This window comes from Stenella coeruleoalba, assembly GCF_951394435.1.
Source record: "Stenella coeruleoalba genome assembly, chromosome: 14".
NCBI classification, from domain to species: Eukaryota; Metazoa; Chordata; class Mammalia; order Artiodactyla; family Delphinidae; genus Stenella; species Stenella coeruleoalba.
Window position 1 is genome coordinate 13,467,350 of NC_137160.1, and position 27,118 is coordinate 13,494,467.

The following is a 27,118-nucleotide window of genomic DNA, read 5'->3' on the forward strand; positions in this document are numbered from 1 at the left end:
CCATGAACAGATGTATGGATAAAGAAGATGTGGAGATATATATATATATATATATATATATATATATATATATACAGTGGAATACTACTCAGCCATAAAAAAGAATGAAATTTTGCCATTTGCAGCAACATGGATGGTCTTGGAGGGCATTATTCTAAGTGAAGTGAGTCAGAGAAAGACAAATACTGTATGATATCACTTATATGTGGAATCTAAAAGATACAACAAATATAACAAAAAAGAAGCAAACTCACAGATATAGAGAACAAACTAGTGGTTACCAGTGGGAAGAGGAAAGGGGGAAGAGGCAATACATGGGTGGGGAAGTAAGAGGTACAAACTATTAGGTATAAAATAAGCTACAAGGATATGTTGTACAACACGAGGAATATAGCCAATATTTTATAATAACTATAAATGGAGTATAACCTTTAAGAATTGTGAATCACTATATTGTACACCTGTAACTTATATGATATTGTACGTCAACTATACTTCAATAAAAAAATAATAAATACAAAAGAAAAAAATGACCACAGACTACTTAGAGTTGCCTTATACAGATTCCTCTTTCTCTGAGGTATTTACCTCCTTTAGAATATTTGTGCTGACTAGAATGAAAAGACAATAAAACATTCCCATTAAAAAAAAATAAGAGTCTTTCTAATGGAGCGATCATCAGACCAGCTGAATCTACTGCTCCATCTAGAACACAGGCATCAGAAGAACGTGACTGTCAGACACAACATATCTCATGACAAGATGCAATAAGTAGGACATGCCACCACCCAGGCATTGCCTAAAATAATTAAACCTGAATCTAATCGTGACGCTAGTTGTAAATATTATTTTACAGGAGAAACAGTAGGAGGAACTAGTTAAATGACAGCCCGAGGAAGGAATCAGATAAGCCCAGGATGTACAACATTCTACAGGCTAAACGACTCATTTCCAAGCAAATCAATGGCACTATTTTAAAAAAAAGTCTATAATAGGATAAATAGAATAAAAAGGACTTGAGACATAATAATCAAATGCAATATATGGAAAGAACTGGTGGCTTCTGGTCAACGACCTCCTCTGAGCTTAGTAGGCCGGCTCAGGAGTTCCATGTCCTCCTAGAACTCCAGGGGTGCTGGGCCTGGCCACCCAGACTGGGGGCAGGGGGCCACTGCAGGCCTGGGAGCTGGTACCAGGAAAGGCTCAGCCACACCACTGGCTCCTGAGTTCGCCGGTGAAGGACCCTGGCTGTTCGTCCACCTCACACACCCAGTGCTCGGTCCCCCATGCACCCCGAATCCTCAGCGCTCGGCACTTGGGGCCTCTCTCCGCTCTTCTTGTGCTTTCGGCCACACTGCTGTGGGATCTTAGTTCCCCCACCAGGCATTGAAGGGAAGCGTGGAGTCTTAATCACTGGACTGCCAGGAAATTCCCTCTCTCTGCTCTTTTGAAACCACTGATTATGTCACACTTTGAATAATTAGTAAAATTAGTTTGCAGTAATTATATCATTTCTCTTCTCATCTCCTTTAACATGGTATAAACATTTATGCAAATTGAGAATATCTTTAATAATAAAATATTTATATAACATCTGCTATGAAAAAAAAAATCAACTGAATTAAGATTTTCCAAGGTCAACTATTTTAAATCCTGAGACTTCCAGAACTCTGAGGCCCCTTCTGGGAAGTGATTTATTTGGGAGGCAATGGGGGGGCGGAGAGGAAGAGGGCTGTCCACGGCTAATGACAAACATTTGGAGTAGAGGTGAATTCCCATTTGCATGGGTTACAAATCAAGGATAAGTTAAGATCAGGACAGAACCACCCAGGGGTTAATTATGTAGAGGGATCTGTTTAGTCCTGGGTGGGCTTCTACATTCTTTGGAGCCATGCAGTCCACAGTGGTAAGACAGGAGGCAGGGGGCTTCCCTGGTGGCGCAGTGGTTGGGAGTCCGCCTGCCGATGCGGGGGATGCGGGTTCGTGCCCCGGTCTGGGAAGATCCCACATGCAGCGGAGCGGCTGGGCCCGTGAGCCATGGCCGCTGGGCCTGCGCGTCCGGAGCCTGTGCTCCGCAATGGGAGAGGGCACAATGGTGAGAGGCCCGCGTACCGCAAAAAAAAAAAAAAAAAAAAAGACAGGAGGCAGGAACCTCCCACTCCTCAAATAAGGTCACATTTATAGGTGCCAGGTGGTAGGACTTCAACATATTTGGGGGGAACCCAATTCAACTTACAACACCCCCATGGGCCTCCTATATGGGAAAAGCCTTTTTCTATAGTTTCTGAGGACAGGGATCCCTGAGTGAGAGACCTGGGGCCCCATCTAAGACTGGATCCTGAAGTCCTTGATATCCTGGGGGGAAAAGTGACCCCCAAATTCCAAAGCTTCAATGGTTCTCCATTGTGCTGACTCCCTGCTAGAGGCTAGAAGTCATCTTTGGAGGCAGATGATTCTTTTGCTTCGGGAAAAATACACTGATTGTTTGTGGAAAGTAGAGCAAATATCCTGTTCTGAAATAGTAGCTCAAGATAAAAGGACCTCTAGGTAATATAAAAATCTGTCACCACTACTCTGCAGATTGTTTCTGGGGGCAGCAGTTGAGCCTGGGTTCTGGGTAGGGCAAAGATGGTTTCAAGAGCATTCCTTTGCTTGGGGTGGAGGTGGGAGAAGTGGAAGGGGTGGGTGGTGGGAATTACAGGCCATGCAAAATGGAGCCAGGCTGAAGGCTAAGGAGGACGTCACCTTGAAGAGGCAGTAGTGTGTGTGCCGGAGCCGGCTGTGTGGACTTGCAGTAGATGATTGTAAGCTTCTCAGGAATTTTGTAAGCTGATTGATAAACATGACCTTCATTAAAAATTAAATTATGTAAATGTGTAACTAAATAAATTATATTAGAAACAAAGTTAATAAATACTCGAGCTCATCACTTCATAATTATTTTACTACTTTTTCTATTATCTGTATTCTTGAAGTCTAATGTGTCAGTTGGTGGAAATAATGTATCAGGTTATATAGGGTGTGCTACCATACATCTCTTCCCAACTTCCATTCAATGACATCACAGTTGACAGCTTGAAATTGGCCATGGTGGGATGTACACCATGGGAAGTGCAAAGATGAGAAATCAGCCCCCTCCATCCAGTTGTTAACTATCTACCAGCACTCCACTGATGGGGAACACTGTGAGGCGACCGAACTACTGGCTCTGGGAGTTGTTTGGTTTCCAAGGCTGCCTGTCTTTTCTGTGCTGGAAAAGGGGAATAAAGGAGCAGGCTAGTGTCTACACACAGGACAAATCAATATGGCAGAGCCCAGCTGCCTGAGCAAGCAGGTGACAAGGTGGGAAGAGGTGACGTGTAGGTGGAGACAGCCCAGCCCAGAGAGCTGACACCTCTAAGGATTTATAGACTGTGTAAGCTCGGTGTTAGCAACAGAGTACTAGTGGCTCACCTCCATTCTGAGACCCCCAAAATAAAAAGGTATACGTTCACATATTCCTTGCAGATTCTCAGAAACACTCTCAGAGGGGAACCTGAGGAAGGATTGGGTTTCCAGTCATCCCACAGGCAGGGGCTCCAACTGTTCTCTTCGGAGAGACTGAGAAGCTCTCAGCTTCAGAAAGTTAATAGCAGTCTTTCCTATAGGATTTCTCAGGACCTTCAATGATCTAATGTGCCCCAGGACTCTCCCAGGGGGTCCCGTATGCAGCATTTCCCAAAGTTATTTTTCCACAAAATCGCTCATGGGCTAGGACTCCACAAAGACAAACTTTGCAAAGCTCTAAACTAGGCACGTGGGGATCATGGAAATCCAACCCGGCGTCTTCCAGCCCAATCATAGTTCTGTGATCCTTAAAGAGGGAAACGTTTATTATTTTCACACATGTGATGGAGCTCTCCCTTACAGCCCATCCTTCTCACTCCACCACCCAAAATACACAACGGGAAAAAATGTTTTTACAGTGAAGAGTGACCTGCAGACTGCTGGCATCTCCATTATGGCCTGAAAGCATCATTGAGAGCCAGGGTTGCTATATTTAGCAAACAGAAATGGAGGATGCCTAGTTACATTTGCATTTCGGATAAACACGGAATAATTTTTAGAATCTTCACGCTTCGTGCAATATTTGGGACATCCAAATACTGAAAATGTATTTGTTTATCTGAAAAGTTAACTGGGCATCCTGCATATTCCTGGGACACCAAGTGAAGGCAGGTTTTTGAAGGGATGCTGTCAGGTCTTCGGGGAGGCAGTTGTGGGGTGGTGGGAAACGAACAAGTTCTAGAGTCGGATTTGGTGGGACTGAGTTTTGTCACTTAATTAGCAACATGAGCAAGTTAACTAACCTCGCTGAGACTCAATTTCTCCAGCTATATGTAGTTATGGGAGATAACACTTCCCTCGGGAGTGGTTGATAGAATTAAATTTGAAAATTCATGAAACAGACTCTAGCACAAATTAGCACATAGTAGCTGCTTAATCAACGTTAGTGCCAACCTCTCCTCACATCTCCCTCTCTTATTTGGGATCAATCACTGAGGAAACAATTTTGCTGGAATTCTGAAGGATATGGTGAGCACTCTAGCCACTTGTGAAACTTCCATCTTCTCCCTTTCAGCTTCTGTGGGGCTTCAGTAGTTCACAGGCAGAACCTGACTGACAATTCGCGGGTCAGCCCTTCAGGCCTGAAGAGAACGGGCCCATCTGGAGGCCGTTCTTGCGAGACTAAACCAGGAGCCCCTTGCCTACCTAGAAATTCAAACACTCGACAGTTCTACCAGTGACAATTAGTTAAAATCGTCACAGAAGGCTCCATGTTTTATTTGTAAAGTGCTGATTTTACAAATAATGCTCGCTTGGCTTGTGAATTGTGGCCAAGGGGGAAGGGAGAGTCCCGCCCAGGTGGCTCTCCACGTGCTTCCCTGTCATCCTGTGGCCGACACAACGGCACATTACTCTCAATCTTCCTGGGTAACCAAAAACTGCCCAATCCATGCTCCAAAGATGGTGACTACTTCAAGCTGTGAGTCTCTGTCTTAATATTGGTTTACATAATTATTTTGATTACCAAGTGTTGATTCTCTAATTATGTTCCCTTTGCACTAATGCTGATTATTTAAAATTTGTTTGTAGTATGCCTGGATTGACTAGGAAAAAATCAGTTGGGCAATGAGGGGAATTAGAGGCAAATTGGGGACAACTCAGTATGTATTCCAAATTGGTTGTGCAGAATTCTGGAAGCAGATAATCCACATGTATCATATAGACAGCTAGCTTAAAAAAAAAAAAAAGCCATTTCCTACAAGAGAAATGAGAACAGTCCAAGGTTACCAATGTTCTTGTTATGGTTTCAGTTTTCCCCAGAGCACAGGAATCTTCACATTCTTTTCAAAACAGCATTAAGGAAGTTGAAAGCTTCCTTTTAATGAAAGTATAACCTCATTTTGAATGTTTAAAAATACCCCTTGGGGGCTTCCCTGGTGGCGCAGTGGTTGAGAGTCCGCCTGCCGATGCAGGGGACACGGGTTTGTGCCCCGGTCTGGGAAGATCCCACGTGCCACGGAGCGGCTAGGCCCGTGAGCCATGGCCGCTGAGCCTGCGCGTCCGGAGCCTGTGCTCTGCAACGGGAGAGGCCACAACAGTGAGAGGCCCGTGTACCGCAAAAAAAAAAATACCCCTTGAACACAGGAGCAATTGCTAGACTACTTACTGCATGGGTATCAAGGATGTTGGTTGCAAAAGTTTTAATTACATAATAAGAGGGAAAAAGCCATAATTTAAGAGTGCAATTACCCAGAATAATTTAACTCATTATTAACTTCTGCGGATAGATCTAAAGTCCTCAGAAGCCTTGCTTTTAGGAAACAAAACAATACAAAGTCCGCTCATCATTAGTAAATATTTGAAACTGTGTTTAGAGCCAGGTTGTGGACAATACCAAGTGCTGGCGAGGAGGGAGGGTGGGTAACTGGCTCTCATACATTGCCATATTGCAAACACACACTTACCAGAGAGTCCAGCGATCCCACTCCTAGCTATTTACTCAAGAGAAATGAAAACTATATCCACACAAAATCCTGGATGTGAAGATTCATAGCAGCTTTATTCACAATTACCCCAAACTGAAAATAACCCAAATGTCACTCAACTGGTGAATGGATAAACAAACTATATCCAGGCAAAAGAATACTACGCAGCAATAAAAAGGAACAAACTACTGATACGTGCAAAAACGAACACTGTGCTAAGAGCTCAGACTCAAATAGCTGCACACTGTATGGTTCCATCCACGGTGGAAAAGGCAAAGCTCTAGGGACACAGGACGGATCTGCAGGTGGCAGGGGCTGGTGGGGGGTGGGCAGTTTTCTACAAAGGAGCAAGGGGGGACTTTTGCAAAGATGGAAATGCTGTCTTGATTATGGTGGTGGTTACATGACGACACGCATGTGTTAGAATTCACAGAACCGCAGTCCTAGAAAAGGTGAATTTTACTGCAGGTCCTAAATGATACTGACTCAATAAAACTGATTTAAAAACCAGTCATTTTGTGACTTCCTAAGTATCATGCTGATGCTGAATAAGCTTTCATGAACACTCTTGATGCAAACAAGTGTGGGGAAGGTGGGCAGGTCCTCTGTTCTTCAAATAACTAGCCCAGATGTTCTGCTATAGCGGCTTTGTTCCGTCTGACCAGGAGACAGATGCACAGGTTGACAGGGCCCTGACTGACTGAAGTGCTCTTGGAGAACAGAGGCCACCATCTGCCCCTCCTGGAAGATGTCCTCTATCCCGTGGACATCTGCTCACCATCCGCACCAGCCACGGATGCGCAGATATGAAGCGTCAGATAACTGCTGAGTTTGTATTTGCTCGACTTTAAAGATCTCTCAACCATGCCATGGGGGCTGTTTCATTATTTATCATAAATGCTGTAATGAATATACAGTCACTGACACAGAGGTATAGGGCCCTGCAGCATTCACCCAGTGAATACAATCACAGACAAGTGCCCATGAGCTGCCGTCAGTGGGGCTGCTCATCCTTCTGACGTTGCGCGTCTACACTCGCTCTAGGTGCGAAAAAAGGAAAACCAACATCATCTTATTCACAGAAAGGAATCCCTTTGGGGACATAGGGCCAACAGACTGTATGCTTAGAATATAAAGTGTCTAATGCAAAGTTTTAGGGCTCACTAATGAATTTGGGAAACTAAGTCTGATTATAATAAGAGGGTTTGGGGTTTTAAAAAAATATTCGCATCATTGATTTATTCCACCCGCATCAGTTCTACTCTAGTGTACATAACTTTGCTATAGCCCAAAACAGAACACTTTAGAGGAAGCAAAGCAGAGTGGATATAAATATGACCACAATCCACAAAGTCATTGTAATAGTGGGCAGGAACGCAAACCTTGGGGCTTGGGTGTAAAACCCACACACTAGTTTTTTGAGCTTGCGGAAGTTCATTAATTTCACTGACCCTATTCTCTCTACTGTAAAGATAACAATAGTCACTTTGGATTTGCTGTGATGATTAAATGGGATTTTATATATATATATATATATATATGTATATATGTATGTATATAACTTCGCAGGTGGCTTCAACAAATGGTAGTTATTTGCCCAGATGTTACCTATAACCCACGTGAGGTGAGGCTCTCTCTTTACTGTGGGTCAAACCCACATTCTTGTCTTCCGGTAAGAGGACTGTCAGTGATCACTGCTGTTGCCCCTCCCCTGGTGGCCGCCACAAGTGGATTTATTTACAGCAGGAATTGACTCTCAAGAGCAGAGTCCGCTGTCAGTGTGAGAGGCCGGGGCTTAGTGACAAATAACAGCTCAGCATTGGGCAAGGATTCTGGTCAGAGCTTAGGGCCCCTGGCTCTGCTGTCACACTGCACCTCAGTCCTGACATGTGAACTCTCGCGGCGCCTAAGGTTTGTTTCTTTTATCACTGGGAATTATTTTTTCCCCAGATTTATTGACTGACATATAACATTGCGTTAAGTTTAACATATACAACGTCATGATTTGATACACATGTATATTGTGAGATGATTACCACAGTAAACTTAGTCAACACCTCCATCACCTCACATAATTTTCTGTGATGAGAACATTTAAGATCTACTCTCCCAGCAACTTTCAAGTATTTAATAGAGTATTGCTAACTAGAGTCAGCATGCTGCACATTAGATCTCCAGAAGTTACTCCTCTTATAACTGGGATTTTGTAACTTTGACCAGCATCCCCCCATTTCCCCACCTCCAGCCCCCTGGCAGCTACTTCTCGTCTCCGTATCTGTGAGTTTGGCTTTTTTAGATTCCACATGCAAGTGACATCACACAGGATTTGTCTTTCTCTGTCTGACTTATTTCACTTAGCATACTGCCCTCGAGGTCCATCCATGTTGTTGCAAATGGCAGAATTTCCTTCTTCTTTTATGGCTGAGTAATACATTGTCAGGAATTACTGCTCTATCCCTACCTTACCTTCAGAAGCATAGCCAGCTCTGGCTTAATAAAAATGCTTATTTTAAAAAGGAAGGCACTCGAAGAACTCTTTTCTAAATAGTCCCACTTTCCCACCAACGTCTTCAGAGCAGAACCTTAAATTGTGTCTTCCAACTAGAAAGATGTATCTTTTCTTGAGTCATTATTGATAGAACAGAAATTGGAAGAGACTGAAAGTCCTATAATGATCTTGTCCTCACTGTGTTTGCTCATGTTATCAGACCTCAGCAGTCAGGGATACACATGGCTCAGGGGTCCAGCATCCTCCATCTTCCTCTGGACACACTTCTGCCCACACGCCTGACTGTCCCGTAAAACGAGTGCCTTGTTTTATGTTAGTGGCCCTCCTTGGCCACTGATTGGACTGATCCATGTGACCTATGAATGGTATTCTGGTTGGAAAGTTGTGTTGAGATACCTAGAGTGTTATCTCATGGAATTTGGAACTGTCTTATGTATAAACTGGGTATAGTTTATATCTATAAGGTTTATCTATACTCATATACACATACACACAACTACATCTGGCCAGTGGATAGTGGACACTGGAAATGAAAGGATTTGGGCACTGAAGATTTGCGAAGAGAGCAGCTATTACCTGCACCACGCATAGCAAAGCTACAAGGGAGACAGAGAGAAACTGAGTCTGAGGGGGAACGTGAGGGGGCAAGAACAGAGGGGCTATCTCTGGAGCTGCCTCCTTCCTGCCCTTCCAACATCTAAGGTTCGTCTTTGAAATTCCTCCCTGAATTGACCTGATTTCACCACAGTGGGTTCCTTTGTGCAAGCTTGACTTTGAGGCAGTCAGAAATAGTTGTTGGTTTCCACTACCACCGAGCAGACTTTAAGGGTTTAAACAACCATTTAAAACACAATGCTGGGCTTCCCTGGTTGCGCAGCTGTTAAGAATCCGCCTGCCAATGCAGGGTACACGGGTTCGAGCCCTGGCCCGGGAAGATCCCACATGCCGCGCAGCAACTAAACCCATGCGCCACAACTACCGAGCCTGCGCTCTAGAGCCCGTGTGCCACAACTACTGAAGCCTGTGCGCCTAGAGCCCATGCTCCGCAACAAGAGAAGCCACTGCAATGAGAAGCCCGTGCACCGCAACGAAGAGTAGCCCCTGCGCGCCCCAACTAGAGAAAGCCCGCACGCAGCAACGAAGACCCAAAACAGCCAAAAATAAACTAATTAATTAATTTAAAAAAATAAATAAAACACAACGCTATGGATCCATACACGCAGCCAGAGGTTGAAATGGCGAGATTCGAGTCCAAACCCCACCTCTGTGACTGAGGGGTCCTTTCCTAAGGAAGGTGGGATCTGGACTTTGGCTTGACATGAAAGCAATACGCTCACTGGTGCAAGAGGAATAAACGGGTAATTTCCAAGAAAAAGTCACATTCTTAGAGAGTGATGGGTAGAAGGTTTAGCTTCAGCAAGAAGACCTCAGCACAGCACCCTCTGCAGCCCGAAGTCCCGGGGTCGAGGAGGGAAATGGAGGACCTGGCAGAGGGGACCAGAGCAGGGATTGGACACAGGACATGAGGAATCTGGGTAGGGGAGGCTCTGAGGGCCCAGGAGGCAGGGAGGGACAGAAGAGGCGTTGAGGGAACAATAAGGAATGTGGGAGCCACATGGAAGGATGGAAAAGGGGAAGCGGACCAAGTGCCTGGGGGAAGAGTCAGAGAGTCAGAGAATGGCTTGAGCAACAGGAAAAGAGGGAGAAAGCGACACAGAATTAGGGGACAGAGAAGAGATCAGGGAAGTTGGAAAGGAAGAGTGCAGGAGGATGGGGGGGGCACAGACACACAGAGAGACAAGACTCCCTGGTTCTGACACATTCTCATCGGTGACCCCCGCTCCATGGCATGGCCTCTCCCCATCTAGATTGTCCTTGTTTTCTGATTGGTTAAAAGAGCTACTAATACCATCCCAGTCTATCTCAGAGGGAAGTCATCCTACCCCTTCGCACATGCTATTTTCTCTGACTGCACCATTCTGCAGCGTGTGCACTGGGAGACCAGTGCAGCTGGAATGGAGGAGGGCGGTGTGGGATGAACCTGGAGGGCCGGGGGCTGTGGAGTCCATGTGAAAGGTTCTGATCTCTTTGGGGTAGTTGTGGTCAAATTCATAAAGTCCTGATTCCTCTTTTCCATTATCTGTCCATCTCTGGCATGCCTGCTTCACCAGCTGCAAGTATAAACACAGCTGCACCTCTTTTCTCTTTCCTATTAATTGCTGGAGCCCCCATGTGTCAAACAGCTCACAGGTAGAGCCTCTCCATCCGGGCATCCAAGAACCCCAAGGTCTTACTCGGTCCAAAGGGGAACTGGTCTCCTTCCAAATACCCCAGAGAAGATGAGAAAAGCTAGTGAGCTCAGGCGTGGTCTGTCACGGCCTCTGGTCACCGTCGAGCACTGCCCCACACTTATAGATACTTGTGTGCTGTTGAGGGGAGGAGAGCCTCCAGGGATAATGTTGGACTTACCTCGCTCACACTCAGCCACTGTCCCCAGAGCTGAGTGGGACGTGGCTGGGCCTGCAGGAGTGTCCACCTGTCAGCCCCAGCTGTTCAGCACCAGCCCAATACTCCTCAGAGCCCTTGGTGTCCTTTCTCCCAGGGGACCCCACATGGATGCTCCTAGCCCTTCCCAGAGCTCCTGAGTGTGGAACGTCTCCATGCAGCCCGGCCTTACTCCCCTCCCCTCCACTAGTTCTGCAGACCAAGGGCAACTGTGGAGCATTTCTGTCAGGGCACAACGGATCCCATCACACTCCAGCCAACAGATACCAACTGGCCTTAACTTCATAAGACCAAACAACCTTGCCCATGATAACAAAGTCTATCCCATGGCTACCAGCTCCCTCTATTTCCAGACATAGGTGACGGTGGCATTTGGAGTTTGTTTTCATGGTTTCCCTCTCCCAGCACCTCATTATTATAATATTATTAATATATAAAATGACGAAATCAGAAAATATCAATAGAAAAACATTCCACGTTTCCAACCAAATAAAGACATTTATACCAGCATGTAAAACACAAAACTCACAGTTTCCATGGGTGAATGTGCTCCCTAGAAGCGTGACTGATGTAGTCCATAAAGCCTTATAGGACATAGCAGCCCACAGAGCAAGCGACGGCTCTGGGCCCTGCCACTGCGAGTCCCACTGTGAAGAGAGGTTTTATTGTAGAAACATTTACTCTGAAAAAATGTTACTGCTATACATATCCTGAACCTTAATTTTTTAATAAAATGAAAAATTGCGACATCTTTACTTTTTTACTAACGGTATTAAATATACTTTCAGAATGCTCTAAAAGCTTTAAATATGTATTTTTCCATGGTTTCTTTGTCATTGAAATAAAAGGCCCTAAACACCTATATATTCTCATATTCAGAATATATAAAGAACTTTCAAAACACAGTAAGAAAATAACCAAACCAATTAAAATAGAGGCAAAAGATTCAAACACACACTTCACCAAATAAGAGATAAAGATGGCCAAATAAACATATGAAAAGATGCTCAGTTAAAGTCACAATGACATCTATTAGAACGGCTAAAATTTAAATAAATCAACAACTGATGCTACCGAGTGCTGCTAAGGATATGAAGCAACTGGAACTCTCCTTCACTGCTGATGAAATGAAGGGAATGTAAAATGGTACAGCCACTTTGGAAAATAATTTCAGTTTCTTATAGAGTTAAATATATATTTACCATATGATTCCACAATTCCACACCTGGGTATTTACCCAAGAGAAATGAAAACACATGTCCACACAAATTGTTATAGCAGCTTTATTTGTAATTGCCTCAAGCCGGAAAGAATCCAAGTGTGGGTGAATAAGCGGTGGTACATCCATACAACAGAATACTACTCAGCAATAAAAATGAACTAACTGCTGATGTACCCAATAGCTTGGATGGATCTCAAGGGTATTATGCTATAATATTTAAAGAGTCTAAATTATAAATACAGCTATTTCTATACTAAAAGGTTTTTAGAGAAATTTTCACTATAAACAATGATATCAAGTCATAATGTAGGCTGAAAGGGTTAAGGAATTCTTTTAAATTAGATAAAGTTATGAAGGAAGGAATAACCCATTTCATTATATTAATTCAGCTCCATAGCAGGAGCTGCCATGGGAGCATTGGTCCAGGGTTTCCAGAACATGTGGCTCCCCTGCACTTCTGAGCTTGGCTTCAGTGATACCACCTTACATGCTTGTGCCCACTGCTGACCCCACCCCTGCTCAATTTCAGATACCCACCTATTTTTTTTTAAATAAATTTATTTATTTATTTATTTTTGGCTGCATTGGGTCTTTGTTGCTGCACGTGGGCTTTGTCTAGTTGTGGCGAGTGGGGGCTACTCTTCGTTGTGGGGCGCGGGCTTCTCACTGCAGTGGCTTCTCTTGTTGCGGAGCATGGGCTCTAGGTGCACAGGCTTCAATAGTTGTGGCACGCGTGCTCAGTAGTTGTGGCATGTAGGCTCAGTAGTTGTGGCTCGTGAGCTGTAGAGCACAGGCTCAGTAGTTGTGGTGCACAGGCTTAGCTGCACTGCGGCATGTGGGATCTTCCCAGACCAGGGCTCGGACCCGTGTCCCCTGCATTGGCAGGAGGATTCTTAACCACTGTGCTAGCAGGGAAGTCCTACCCACCTATTTTTGGAAAGGCTTTAGTAGTTGCAAAGTAGTTTCTTCACCAGCATAGCCCTGGGGAGTCAGGAATTCCATAGATAACCCATCCTTATGCCCTGGAGCACAGCAATATCCACAGTCTTCCCCAGAAATCTAGGATGTCCCAGACTCCCTGGGACTCTGCAGCTATCTTCATCTCCTTTCTCAAGGATGCTCGGGGCCCAAGCATCAAAAGCACATTAAATAAAAATGATGACTCACCAACCGAATGTTTAGGACTTTGATTTACCCTTTCGCACAAAAGGTTAGGCAACTCATGCCCAGAGCACCCCAGGGCTCCCCAAAGCAGATGGCCAAGGAGAGTCATGTGCCATCAGAGACGGTCAAAGGGCAAACATGTCAAAATTATGCCTCTTCCACCAAAGACAGTACTTCTGCTCAAGCTCACCCTTTTGCCCAGTACCCAACCATAAAGAGTTTGTTTGTTGAATCAGCCTAAAGGGTGAACACGACATTGTTTATCTGTTTATGTAGCAGGTTCTTCTACCCAAAGTATCTCACCAGTTTTCTTGATTTTACAAATCGTCACTTTTCCATGATCTGTGCCAATGGAATGCAGTAGTACCATAGACCCAGTTCCCTCATCATGGATGTTTGGCTTTGGAAGGAACCTCAGTACTCATTTGTAGGAACTGACTGTACTCTGCATCAAAGGCATCTGGTCACCAGAGAAGGAAGCACTTACTGGGGGCTGGGAAACGTTCCTCTCCTGCTCCCAGCTGCACTCTCCCCAGCACCATTTGATTATGAACAATGTTCCTGTGATGGAGATGGCAAAAGGGCCCCATTCTCCCCTCCTTGTATCTACCACTCTCTCAGTGTCACCCTGCAACTCTGGGTACTCACCCCTTCAATCTGGCTACCCTGTGTCTTACTTTGGCCAACAGAATGTGGCAGAAATGACAGCACACCAGTTCAAGCCTAGGTCTCAAAAAGCCTGATATGGTTTTGTTTGCTCTCAGAACCCAGGCACCACCATGAGAAGAAGGCCAGGGCAGCCTGCTGCGAGGATGAGGGACCGCGTGGACAGGGTTCAGTCCAGCCAGCCTTCCCCGAGCCAGTCAGCTTGCAGACTGCACACAGGTCAGCAAGCCCAGCTGGGCTCCTCCAGGCCTAATGAACCAACCAAGCTGAGCCAACCCACAGGGCTGGGAGCTAAATCAATGGTGATTGTTTTAAACCACTGAGTTTTGGGGTAGCTTGTTACACAGCAAGAGCCCTCTTTTCCTTTGCCATAGGAAGGTTCCAATACCTCACATTCAAACTACTCTTTGTGCTTGCAGGCAGAGAGAAGAAATTAATTCTTCCTACTTCTGACAGCTGAATTAGGTGTGGGTAGAAAACACTAGACTCCGTTTCCATTTCAACTCTTTCACTGCCTAGCCAACCTACATTTTAAAGAATTTTACTTATGAGATCAATGGTAGATATATTATTAAAAAAAGGCACTTTCTGTCCCAACTCTTGTTGAGGTTTCCACCAGTGACACCATATAACCAACATCTGATACCACAGTACATCATAGAGATCAGAAAGAAGTCAGATCATTATTTCACAAAAAGCTTTGTTTAAACAAGCCGTGAAAAAATTTTTTTATCATCAAATATGTTTAATAATCTCTTTATCACATTCCCCAGTTTTTCATTATTGTCTTCATTTCATTCTGTTTACATTTGTCATATACATCTCTATAATACACAGACACAGACCTATATTTGCTATATACCTCCTATCATTTAATTGTTTTTGGATCAATATAGAATTAGTAGGGATCAGCATGGGAAAGAATACTACCTTTTTCTGAAAGTAGATTCTTATGTATTTATTTAGCACTTTTTATTTAAGGATCTCAAAATACTTTAACATTCACTGTAGCATCCTTATGTTATCTCTAGTTTGGGAAAATGTCAAAAATTAGTGCCTTTTTATAGGAAAGAAAAGGAAAGTATTAGGGAGATGATGACAGTCACAGTAGAAACTTGGGTCTTTAGCTCAGCCTTCTCCTTTGTGAACTATACTTTGTTTAATATGTCAAAAGGTTTAACGGCTTCTTCCATTTTTATAACATCTCTCTTTGGATGGATGTGAACTAAAAGGGCAGCACAGACAGTAAATTCCCACCAACGGATCATCCTGGCAACACAGTTATTTCCTGCAGTTTTTCTTGTCAGCTAAGAAGCCCCATAAATTATAGAACCACCTCTGCTTCTCCATTAAAAGTCATAATTGATGGCTACTATTCTAGCATTTCCAAGAGACCTGCAACCGACAGGGAGAAACCAGTGATCAACGATCATTCATTCCCTTCAGCTGGGCATTTGTGGCCATTAAAGTCTGGACAGTGACTGCTATCACCACTCTTAAAACCAACCAGATCTGCAAAATTAATTTTAATGTGCTTAGATATTTTAACTTTAGTATTTGAGGAGAACAAATGCTCACTGGCCACAACAGATGAAACATCCTAGGTAATTCCTTTCACTCTGACTCACATTGTATGTTTCCTCACAAGAGCACTGATGCTAAGAGAAAAGCACCTCTATGATAAGTTTTCTTAAGTTCACAATATAAGGATTTGGGTTTTTAATGTAAACGCATGGAAAATAATAAGAATGTTTTCCACTTCTACAAGGCTAAATTACAGATACACGATTTTTTAGGAAGAAAATGGTGCCTACTGCCTAAACACATTTATGCTATTCTTGTTTAGAAAGAAAACAAATGCACAACTTTATTCTTCCTTTCTTGAACTTTCCTGGCACCTTCCTTTCACCGTGTGTGCAGGCCATCCCATGACCTACTCATTTTCCACACCTTTTCCAGGGACACATCAAGAATAAGAATGCCAAGTGCAGCAACTTGGATTTTTGAGATTTAGTTTCCCCAAGTACCTGAGTGCCTCTGCTGGGAAGGGTACTACATTCACCCGGGGGAAATGAACCATTTTGAGATGGAGTAAAGGAGGCAGACACGAATTGCAGCCTAGTGCTGCCTAGAAATTGACACAAACTTAAAAAACATTCAGGGTGAAAATGGGATTTCCCCTTTTCCTTCCTTTAGAAAACTGAGAACTCAGAAAAGTTTTCGAAAGCTAAAAGTCCCTCCTCTTGTTCTCTGAGCCTCCCCCCAGGCTTCACATTTCTAGCCTTCTTCCAAAAGTGCTTAGTACAGACTCCTCACCTCTCCCCGCCCCCGCCATCACCAAAACACAGTCATCTACTTGTGAGAAGGGACCAAAAGAAAACATATAAAGAAGACCGTCACCCTTACGAGACCTTTCAAGAAAATCGTGAAATAGTAAAAAGAAAAAAGGGCGGACAATATCAAGAGAAACGTTATGAGAGACAGTGAAATACAAATATCAAACATGGAGGACGGGGTGGGGGAAGGGATACAGATCCAAATAGAACAGGACGGCCATTAAAAACAGATGTCGTAAAGAGACAAACTACTGACGAACTAATAATGGGAGGTGAAAGCGGAAGAAGAAAAACTAGAAGGAGGTAAAAAGTGGAGTAACAGAAGAGAGCAACGTGTACCTGTGCAATTAGTAGACACGTGACCGTGGATGGAAGTGAGTAGTAATAACAAATGTACTTCTGTTTGCTTGTTTGTTTTTAAAGTTGCCGATTCTATTTAGAACAAGATGGATAAAGAACGTCCGGTCATTTGACGCAGGTGTACCAAACGGAGGGGCTCAACGGCACACCTCTGGGGCCACGGCCCCGCCCCATCCCAGGCCCCGCCCTCAGTCCCGCCCAGGCACGGGTGCGCGGCGGCGTCGTCAGCTGGGGACGCGGCTCCCGATGTGCGCGGCGCGGAGGGCGGGCTGGAAGGCCCGCGGCTCCGCGCCCGCCCGGCTGCAACCGCAGCGGGTTCTCGGCTGCTCAGCGCCGCGTCTCGGGCGCCCCGGCCTCGGCCTCCCCCTGCTCCTGCACCGGCCGCGAGGCCTTGTCGGGCCCGGGGGCGCCTCGCTCCTGCAGCCCCGGGCCCACCTCGAGGCCGGCGCACGTGTCCGGGAAGCGCGGCCCGAGGCCGGCGAACGAGTCGCAGCACGGCGGGCTCTCCTCCTGCACCGGGCGGCCCACCGGCTCCCCCGCGCAGCCGCCCGGCCCTGCCGGACCCTCCTGCGAGTTCTGACTGACGTAGACCACGATGATGTCGCCCTTGAAATTCATCACCTGCCCGCTGGAAATAAACGTGGAGTTACTGTTTCCAGTCACATTTCCTACAAGGGGAGAGGAAGAGAGAACACGCAGAGGGTGAGTCATCAGTTCTGGGCGAGAACTTGGTCTTGTGAGAGGAAAGTTTCCCAATGCATGGAGGGGCGCTGGCGCCCCGGCCCTCTCACGGGCGGCCCTTCCTCACCCACCCGTCCCCTAAAATGCATGGGGCACTCCCCGTGGTTCCTTCCTTTGCCGTCTCACCGGGCCTGACTGAGGTGGAGGAAGGAAAAAGGGAGGGAGAGAGAAAGAAGACGAGGGAAGAGAAGCAAGACAGTGGGCCATCCTCAGGTTTTGTCGTTGGCCACAATGACCTCGGGGGACACTGGCAGGAGAGCCCGCCCGCATCGCAGAATCACGGACGGGATTCAGATGTTGCAAAAGGGTGTGCGCACGTGATGGATAACGCAGCAAACACAGCCAGTGGTTCGGCAATGGTCAAATGCATCAGGAAGGGAAGCAAAGGCTGGAGCGAAGGTTGCGGCCTGTTAGGACCCTGGAGCCCACCGCAGCCCAGCCTCCTCTCTGACCAGACTCTTTCACATCTTTTCACCCTCCCTGGAGAGGTCCCTAAGCTCAGCCCTGGTGGGCCATGGGGCCACCCGGGCTCAGTATTTAGCAGAAATTAATTTCCTTAACATTTTTTCAAACTCCTAGAAAAAAGAGAGATTCACAAGACTAAAATGGAGAAAAGCCAACCAACCAAACAAAAACAATCTTACAAATCACTCTTTCCTTCAATCCCTGGGAGGTGTTTTGTCCTCAGGGGGTTCTGTCATCACTTTTTGTGGGTGATTGGATTTAGCCAGTCTTTAATTAGTGGGCCTTTTGAAAAACAAACAAAGTTCAACAAATGTTAGGAACCCTACTACCTCTTATTCTCCTATGTCAAAGACTGATGCTCTACAAATGACCCAGGTGAAAATAAATGCCACAAACCAAGCAGATGCAGAAATGCCCCAACACTCAGCATCACCAGCAGAATCTTTCAGTCTGACCAGGGAAGGTGAACATAAAAACAGTGCCTCACTATTAACCTCATCTTTTTTTTTTTTCTTCTCTGTTGTGACAAAGCTTAATAATAACTTACACAAATAAAATCGTTTCTGTCATTACTCTCCATGAAGAGATTTCTCCCAAATGTGGAAGGCATATTTTGGATGGTCTCACTGAAATACCAACAGCATACAGGAAATACCAGGAGCCTTCCCTGCACCCACAGGGTATCTTCAGAGATCCTGAGACAAGCACAGTGGCCCATTACAGGGATTTCAATGAAAATAGAGATTTCAAATATGAGCAACAAGTTGAAAGTCACAAGGGAGGATTTGTGACTCACACTCCTTCTCCCGTTGGCAGTTGTATTGGGGGTGTTCCTAGATGGGTGGTGGCAGGGATTTATTTGCCTATTAATTCCCCCAAGCGACTTGGGCAAGTACAGCTAGTATTCCATTCACTAACTAGTCAGATTGACCCATGTTCTCCATTCCCTCTAAAATACACAGACATGATCCCACAATCCCATTCCTGGGCATATATCCAGAGAAAACGATGGTTGGAAAGGATACATGCACCCCAATGTTCATTGCAGTGCTGTTTACAAGAGCCAAGACATGGAAACAACCTAAATGTCCATCAACAGATGAATGGATAAAGAAAATCCATTGTGGTACATATATACAATGGAATATTACTCAGCCATTAAAAAGAATGAAATAATGCCATTTGCAGCAACATGGATGGACCTAGAGATTATCATACTAAGTGAAGTTAAATGAACTTGTTTACAAAACAGAAATAGACTCATAGACTTAGAAAACAAACTTAAGGTTACCAAAGGGGAAAGGTGGAGAGGGGGATAAATTGGGGGTTTGGGATTGACATATACACACTACTATATTTAAAATAGATAGCCAACAGAGACCTGTATAGCATATGTAACTCTACTCAACGTTCGCAATAACCTAAATTGGGAAAGAATTTGAAAAAGAATAGATACATGTATATGTATAACTGAATCACTTTGCTGTACACCTGAAACTAACACAACATTGTGAATCAACTATCCTCCAATATAAAATAAAAATTTTTAAAAAACATAGGTGTTCATAACATCGAGCATACTCTATGCTACAGGTCTACTCTCTATTATGCCTATGTCTTTCTGCTCTCACCAGTTACCAAGTTAGTTCTTAAGTCTGTTTTTAACTAGTTGAACCTATTAGGAAATCTAATGAAATACAAGTGTACCTTGTCTTCTTGCTGTTGGGTTTATTGTGCTTTGAAAATACTGCGTTTTTTACAAGTTGAAGGTCTGTGGCAACCCTGCATTGTCAGATGATGGTTAGCATTTTTGGCAATAAAGTTGTTTGTTTTTTTTTTTGCGGTATGCGGGCCTCTCCCGTTGCGGAGCACAGGCTCCGGATGCGCAGGCTCAGCGGCCATGGCTCACGGGCCCAGCCGCTCTGCAGCACGTGGGATCTTCCCGGACCGGGGCACGAACCCGTGTCCCCTGCATCGGCAGGCGGACTCTCAACCACTGCGCCACCAGGGAAGCCCGGCAATAAAGTATTTTTAAACTGAGTATGTACATCATTTTTTTAGACATGCCATTGCACACTTAATAGACTACAGTATAGTGTAAACATAACTTTATGTGCACTGGGAAACCAAAAAAATTCGTGTGACTCACTTTATTGTGGTGTTTGCTTTATTGCGGTGGTCTGGAACTGAACCTGCAGTATCTCCAAGGTCTGTCTGTATGTAAAGTTGCGAAATGTAAGTAAGTGTGAAAAAAAGGCAAATGTTTCTAAGAAAACTGAATGCTTTGCAAGGACCCAAATAAATGTGAGCCACTAAACGCAAAACAAAAGACATCAGCAAGCTGCTGGACTGGTGTGTGGTGGCATGGACAAGGCAGCTGTTAAAAGAAAAAGTGAAAAAGACTTTAAAAATGCAGAAGGAGTTTGCATTCAGACTTGCTATGCCTGGAAGTTAAGATGGTGTGGTTAACGTGAAAAAGGCTCAGGAAACTATATGCAGCCAACACATATGTCCCTATACTAAAAAATCAATGTGTGAATGCAAGTTATATGTTTTAAGTTTCAAAAGATGTTGAAGAGGTGAACTTGTAAATGACTTTTTCAAGTAACTCAACAACTGCTAACTGAGAGCTGATATAAGGTCTCTACTGTAGCAGCAGCAGCATGAATGAGCGTAATAACTAACACAGGAGAAGTCTTCCTAGTTGAGGGATCACTAGTTAACAGAAAAAGTCAAAGTGAGAAATCAAAAATAATATGTGTGTACCATAAACCATATTCCAATTTAAAATGTACTGTTTAAAAATAAAAAAATACCATGGTTATTTAATAAGAGCAGCAAATTTAAGTTGCTTTAAAGTATGATTTTTTTCTTGGTATAATTCCTTTAGCTTTTTATTACTACAATATTGAAGAACAACATGGTTCTGTTGTTTCTCAGTATCTTGTAAACCTACACACAGGGCAGTGCTAGCCACTGTGTGATTGATTTATGGTCTTGAATTTAATATCTTTTTTGTCCTCTTCATATGGATTTATCTGTTTATGTCATGGTATATATAATTTCTCCATCATTTAAAATTTTATTTTCCAACAAATCATCATCATGCCTCCATTGTTGTTTACCTTCCTCATCAGAATCTTCAGTTTGTCTGAACTCAGATAAAAACCCATTTTTTTTTAAACCATTATCTTACACATCAAGATTTTGTGTTAAACTTTTCTTCTTAAGAATTTCATTCCAGGGGACTTCCCTGGCAGTCCAGTGGTTAAGACTCCACGCTTCCAACATAAGGGGCATGGGTTTGATCCCTGGTCAGGGAACTAAGATCCCACATGCCATGCAGCCAAAAAACCAAAAAAAAAAAATGAAATTTCATTCCATGCCTTTACCTCATGGTCAACAATATATTTCTGATATATTCTATAGGATCGATATCCTTATTTTCTATTTTTTTTCCAAAATGGAACTCAAACCCTTTTTCCTAAGAAATATATTTAAACATTTCATAATTCTTCGATCCACAGACTGGATCAAGAGTATTATTCTTGCGGGGGGCACAGTAGGGAGGGGAGGACCAAAAAAAGGCCTTTCAACTCCTGACAAATAGGATGTAAAGAAAAGCTACCTAGAAAGAGTATGAGATTCTCAATTTTATTCTTCATGTGTTTCTTCATCGAAAGTACAATTAATGACAAAAACTACCTTCGATCAAGTCCAAGTCTGTTCCATTCACACTGACTTTTATGAGAGTAGTAAACTGGTACAGACAAAACTTTAAAAAGCTCTACTTATTTGCCAGTAACAGTAAGTGACAGCAGAGCCATCTTCAGGGGCATGTGACTTGTGCAGTCGCACAGGGCCCTGTGCTCAGAAGGGCCCCGTGCTTGTTTAACGTTCTGTTGTCATCATCTTGAAATTCTTACTAATTTTTGCACAAGGAGCTTCATATATTCACTTTTCACTGGGCTCTGGAAACTTTGTAGCAGATGGCAGACAGCTATAAGGAGTGCTGCTCTGTTTCCCCCTCCCCCCCTCACTGATACTCTAATTTAATGCTACTCTTTTTGGAGGTAACATAAGTTGGACATGTTTCAATATTGCAGACACATTTGCCAATCTAATTTTCTCTACTGATAAAGAACTCAACGTTCGGTAAAACTCTGAGTTGCAGAGGCTACCCACCGGTGCTCCTAAAACGTGGACTCTATGATATGTTTCCCTGGTGTTCAAGCCACTTGCCACCTGCTATAAAACTTTCAACACCCACTTTCTGATAGAGAACTGAGGCTTGTCCCTTTGAGAAAAGGTCTGCTGACTGTATCAGTTATACCTGTCAGGCTTTGCCTCCGATCTCGTTTTGGTTTCTTTAAAGTGAAATGAGAACCAAGCCAGCTGCCAAGCAGTCTAAGTGCAGAATCCTTCTAGAGTTTTATTGCCTCAACCTTTCATCACCTCACCCTCTCAACTTCAACAGCAAAAAGATTTTAGCAGCTCATTCTCTGAATCTTCCTGAAGCACTTAATAGTTTCATAGAAATAATTCTCATGCTTATCAACTTCATTTTTTCTTTTTTAACCAGTTAGTGCAACAGTTAAAGTTTTAAATTACAACAGGATCAGCTCACACTCATAAGACTGGGCAGATCTATGGATTTTAGGAAGCGCGGCCATTCTCTGGGCGGGAGCAGAAGGTCCGGGGTGTCCTAGAGTGACCCATTAGTTGTGAGTAACAGTGTGCTGTCGGCTTCCGTCAGGTCACTCTGCAGAGGTTAGGGGGATGTGGGCTAATCTAGTGAAGCTAGATTAAGATTAAGCTAGATCACTATTATAATACTAATAGTGATGGAACACCTCAAATCCAGAATTTACCGCGTGCTCCCTCTGTGCCAGGCTGGCTGCATTATAAACACCAGCTCGCAGTTCCTCCGCATGTGAGCATTCCAGGCTTGCTTCTTTTTCCCCCTCTACTGACTGACATGGCTTCAGGGATGAAAACTGTCCAGGCTTCTTTCTCCAGCCTCATCACAATACAGACTCACCTGCAAGTAACCTACTAACATCCATGGCATCCTAGTCTCACCTGTCTCAACTTCAACAGCAAAGAGGTTTTAGCAGCTTAGAGTGGTGTTTCACTCTCTGAAGAGCATGACTGGTGACTAAAAGGGTGGTGGTTTCAGTGGCTGCCTGAGTACAGGAGGGACAGAAATGGGGTTGGGACAGAGGAGAGTGCAGGACCCTGAAAGCTCTGGTCCTGCCCTGGCTCGGCTTCCACTAGCTGTGGAGTTGGGACAAACTACCTAACAACTCGGTCTGCTCTTTATGAAATGAGCATCAATTTTCAAGCCCAGCTAGCCTGGCAGCGTGCAGCCGCCCAGAGCAGGCATATGATAAATGAATGAATAAATGAATGTGTGAATAGCCAGCAGGATGGCATAGGGTCAAACGAGACAGTGGATTTGAAAATGCTTGGGAAATAGCACAGAATTTCTCACAGGTGCAATGCTGGCATTATTACTCCCAGAATGTAATGTTTGTGCTCATGCAACTCCCCAGGAAACGAGACTTAGGAAACGTACTGAGCGGTCATGTTATCTTTCCATCCCTGTCTTGTTGAAGGACTTCAAAATACCTTGAAGACTGAAAGGGCACTTACCTCTAGCAATCTAACCAACTTTTATTTTCTTTGCTGAAATAATCCATCATTCTGACTGTCTCTGGTTTGAACACTCATCTATGTAATTCTACACAAATCCCCCACCATCTCATTTCTCATCGTGCAAGTCAGCAGCTAGTTGAATGTAGCACTAGAGTAGGTCAAGGTTTTGAATGAGCTGGTAATATCCTTACCCTGTATTACGCCTCAGTCCTGAACTGTCCTTGTTTACAAACAATCGTTCCTTGAAATCAGCTTTCTGCCTTTCAGAGGGTTTTACACGGTTGTGTGAACGGACCTGAGAGGGCAAGGCCCTGGGATGGCAAGTCAAAAGGACCCCATGTCAGCAAGGTGGGTGCTGCGGGCCCCCTCATCAGCATGGTTGCCGGGGTTTCCGCAGTTGGTACATGCCCGGAAGGGGTAGCCCTCTCCACTGAGAGCCAAGGAAACCTCAGGACGTTCTGATGTCAGGGGAGACCTTCTCCCTTGCTGGTGGCTGGTTATGGGGGGAATGTGGAAAGGGAGGGATGGGGTGCATGAGGCTTGTCCAAGATGCCTTAAGAAGGCTCAAGGCTTTCATAGGTCCCATTAGTCCACAGACCTCTGGGAATACGAGCAAAGCCAGGCCCGTCACTTCCCTCTTCCCTACTCTCCGGAGCTGGCTTTCCGCCAGCTTTCCCCAGCAAGCTGCCTCTGGCATTTATTTTAGTTTTATTTTACTTTCAAAAAAAGATGGGGTTGGAGGCATGTGGAAGAAAGAGCTTTCCTTCCAAAAGAACCGGTGACAGTGAAAACAGTAACTTCCTAAGACAACTGGCAGAAGAAAGGGGACTCAGAGGTCAAAGTAGCCATCACCTCCTGCACAGACACTAGCGCCCCTTCCCATGGAATCTTCTGGGCCTGGCCTGGCCACTGCCCTGCGCTCAGCCTGAGGAGCCAATGATCCCAGCCCGAGTTTGCCCTTATTCTACAGCACACTGAGGATTCTCCAGCGCATGGTAAACAAATGAAATCAGCAACATTGGCACTGATTTATGGGGAGACAGTGCCATGGTTGAAGGCATAGGCTTCAGAATCAGAGAGCTGAGTCATGGTTTCATCGCTGACTCGCTGTGTGGTCCTGGGCGAGGAACTTGCCCATAGGATTCCTGTGAGGAAGTGGGAAGGTAATACCTACACGAAGCACTTAGCCAGCACCTGGTAACTAATACCTATAATGTCATTGATAAAAATGCAACCTTCAGGATGTCAGAACAGGCTTAATGTGTCTCTGAACACAAGGGGATTGATAGACTTCTATGTGAAGGCTACCCAAAAGGATGATTTGAGAATTAGCATGACATGAGGGTTTTTATTAAATTAGAAAATCTGAAGAGTTTCTAACATTTAAAATGGGTTGGTTGGCTTAACATTAATATTTAACGTGACTTACCTGGAAGAATTTTCAGGTCACTTGAGAGAGTTAAAAATAGCATTTTAAGTCAACAGAAACAATGAATAAATGAAGTAAGTATCTCATCATGACCAGAAAGATGTTTATAGTTTGCTAAGTCCCTGCTTTGCAATAGCAGGCCCCGTGGAATCCCTATTTCTCTGGCAGAGAGAACAAAATTCCCTTTAAGAACCCAATCCTTGACACAATTTACATTTTTTAAGCAAGTAATGCATACTTGTCTTCTCAAAGGCTTATTATGTTGTTTAAAATGTATAACGTATGAATATTAAATCACAAGAACTATAGCAAATAATATCACCCAATTGTCATGTAGATTTTCTTCCAAGGAAAAGAACTAAAAATATACACAAATCCACTCAAATTACCCAGGCTATATTGGGTTCTTTTGGAATTTTTTAAAAACTTATTTTATATTTAACCCATATGCTTCTCATGTGATTTTCCTTTTTATGGAAATGCAAGATCTGTTTCAGGCATTTGGAAGAAACTGGGTCTATGATGATATGGGAAGGGAAACAGTATTTAATAGTTCCATTCTGAATCATGCTTGAAAATTACTTAGAATGGCTGACAAATGAAACCCTTCCAAAATTAGAAGAGAAGGAAGGGAAGTAGGGCTAAACTAAAAGATATAGTGAACAAATTTTTCTCATATTTTGAAGTAATGCATTGACCTTTAGCATCAATGAATGCTGAATTTTATTACCAAATAACTGAATTAAAAAATATTTTTAACTTATAGGATCTGTGAGCTAATACCTGCCCTTATGATACTTAGCTAAAAGTCAAACACAAGTTAGTGGATGGCATTGCAACAGGAGAGAGAAGAAAGTTAGAAACAGAGGACTGTCCTTTGCTCAGGGGGTGGGGAGGAAGGGGAAGAAAACTGAGGTAAGAGAACGTTTATCTGTCTTTCAGGATGGAAGTGGATGGTCAAGAATAGTCATTTCAGGACGGGGTGGGGCCCAGGGATGGGAGACCAAGGGTGGGGGATGTGGGAGTCAGGCATGTACCCTAATCCTCCAGTGCCCTTGGCTCCCAGGCATTAGCCTAGGTACGTCTATGCCACTTGGATGGACCAGCGCATCCTTTTTTCTGCCATCTCTGCCTCCTCTGCCCAGGACACCTAAGTCTGCCCAGGACAGCTAGCGGCCATCCTTCCATCCCCTACCTGGCCCCCTGCTCCCCTGAACAGACCGAAGAGGTAGGAGGCTGAGAGTGAGTTAGGGAACAAACAGGAAGCTATGGGCTCTTATTCCTTTAGTTATTCATGACTGGATGGATGGAGGAATGAATGAATGAATGAATGAGCTTATGAACATTTATTCATTTATACTGTGAATATGCTGCCATGGGAGAGACTAGAAGATCGGGAGTGGTGAAGGTCACGGCAATTCCTACCAACTAACTGTTCGTGGCTGCCTGAAGATGGCTGTTGATAAAGGTGTGAGTGTGCTGGGCTCGGTGAGAAAGATGCCAAGACGAATTACGAGGGGCTGCTGAGGAAGGGGAGAGTGGCCACCCAGGCAGCCAACGTGCATCCCTGGTTTAGGAAGCAGCATTTGAGCTGGGACTTGAAGGTCAGGAGGAGCTGGGTGCTCTGGAAAAGGGGACCGTGCGGGGACAGGGTGGCCACACCTGGGGAGGCCTGTGACAGTGCAGAAGCCGGAAAGTGAGAGATTCCCACTAAAAATGGCTGAGGCTGGCGTTGGCCAGACTTAGGTGGGTGAGCAGGTGAAGAGGCTGCAGCTTAGGCGGGCTGGCCATGGAGGGCATTGCTTTCTCAAATTATTGATTCTTTTTGTGTTGTCCATTCCCTAGCACCAATCCCTACTTGTTTTCCAAGCTTTTCCAAGTCTCCGTGTCTCAGTGGACCCTCAATAAAGATTTGATAGAGAATCATGTAGCTGGTGCTCATGAAGAATCGTTGTGGGCCCTGGGAACAAACACCTCTCTCCAGTTCAGAAGTGTCTGAACCAATTAAGTGATCTCAGGAGCCAGAAGCAA

At 44.4% G+C, this 27,118-nt stretch overlaps 1 protein-coding gene across 7 annotated transcripts in view; it reads right to left on the minus strand.

Moving 5' to 3' along the window:
* The window catches only part of TNFRSF11A (TNF receptor superfamily member 11a), a 163,989-nt gene that overhangs the window by 90,894 nt on the left and 45,977 nt on the right, over positions 1 to 27,118 (minus strand). For 4 of the 7 annotated variants that reach the window (XR_013831216.1, XR_013831217.1, XR_013831219.1 and 1 more), the window contains 2 exons: positions 16,774 to 17,462; positions 11,576 to 11,693 (listed from right to left, as the gene is read on the minus strand). Coding sequence is in view for 1 of the 7 variants with exons in the window: in XM_079942093.1 (XP_079798219.1) it covers positions 17,122 to 17,462 (341 nt within the window). In the remaining 6 variants the exon portion in view is untranslated. Of the gene's footprint in view, positions 1 to 11,575; positions 11,694 to 14,871; positions 17,463 to 27,118 lie in introns of those variants that run through there. The other 3 variants (XR_013831215.1, XR_013831218.1, XM_079942093.1) reach the window with 2 other exon arrangements.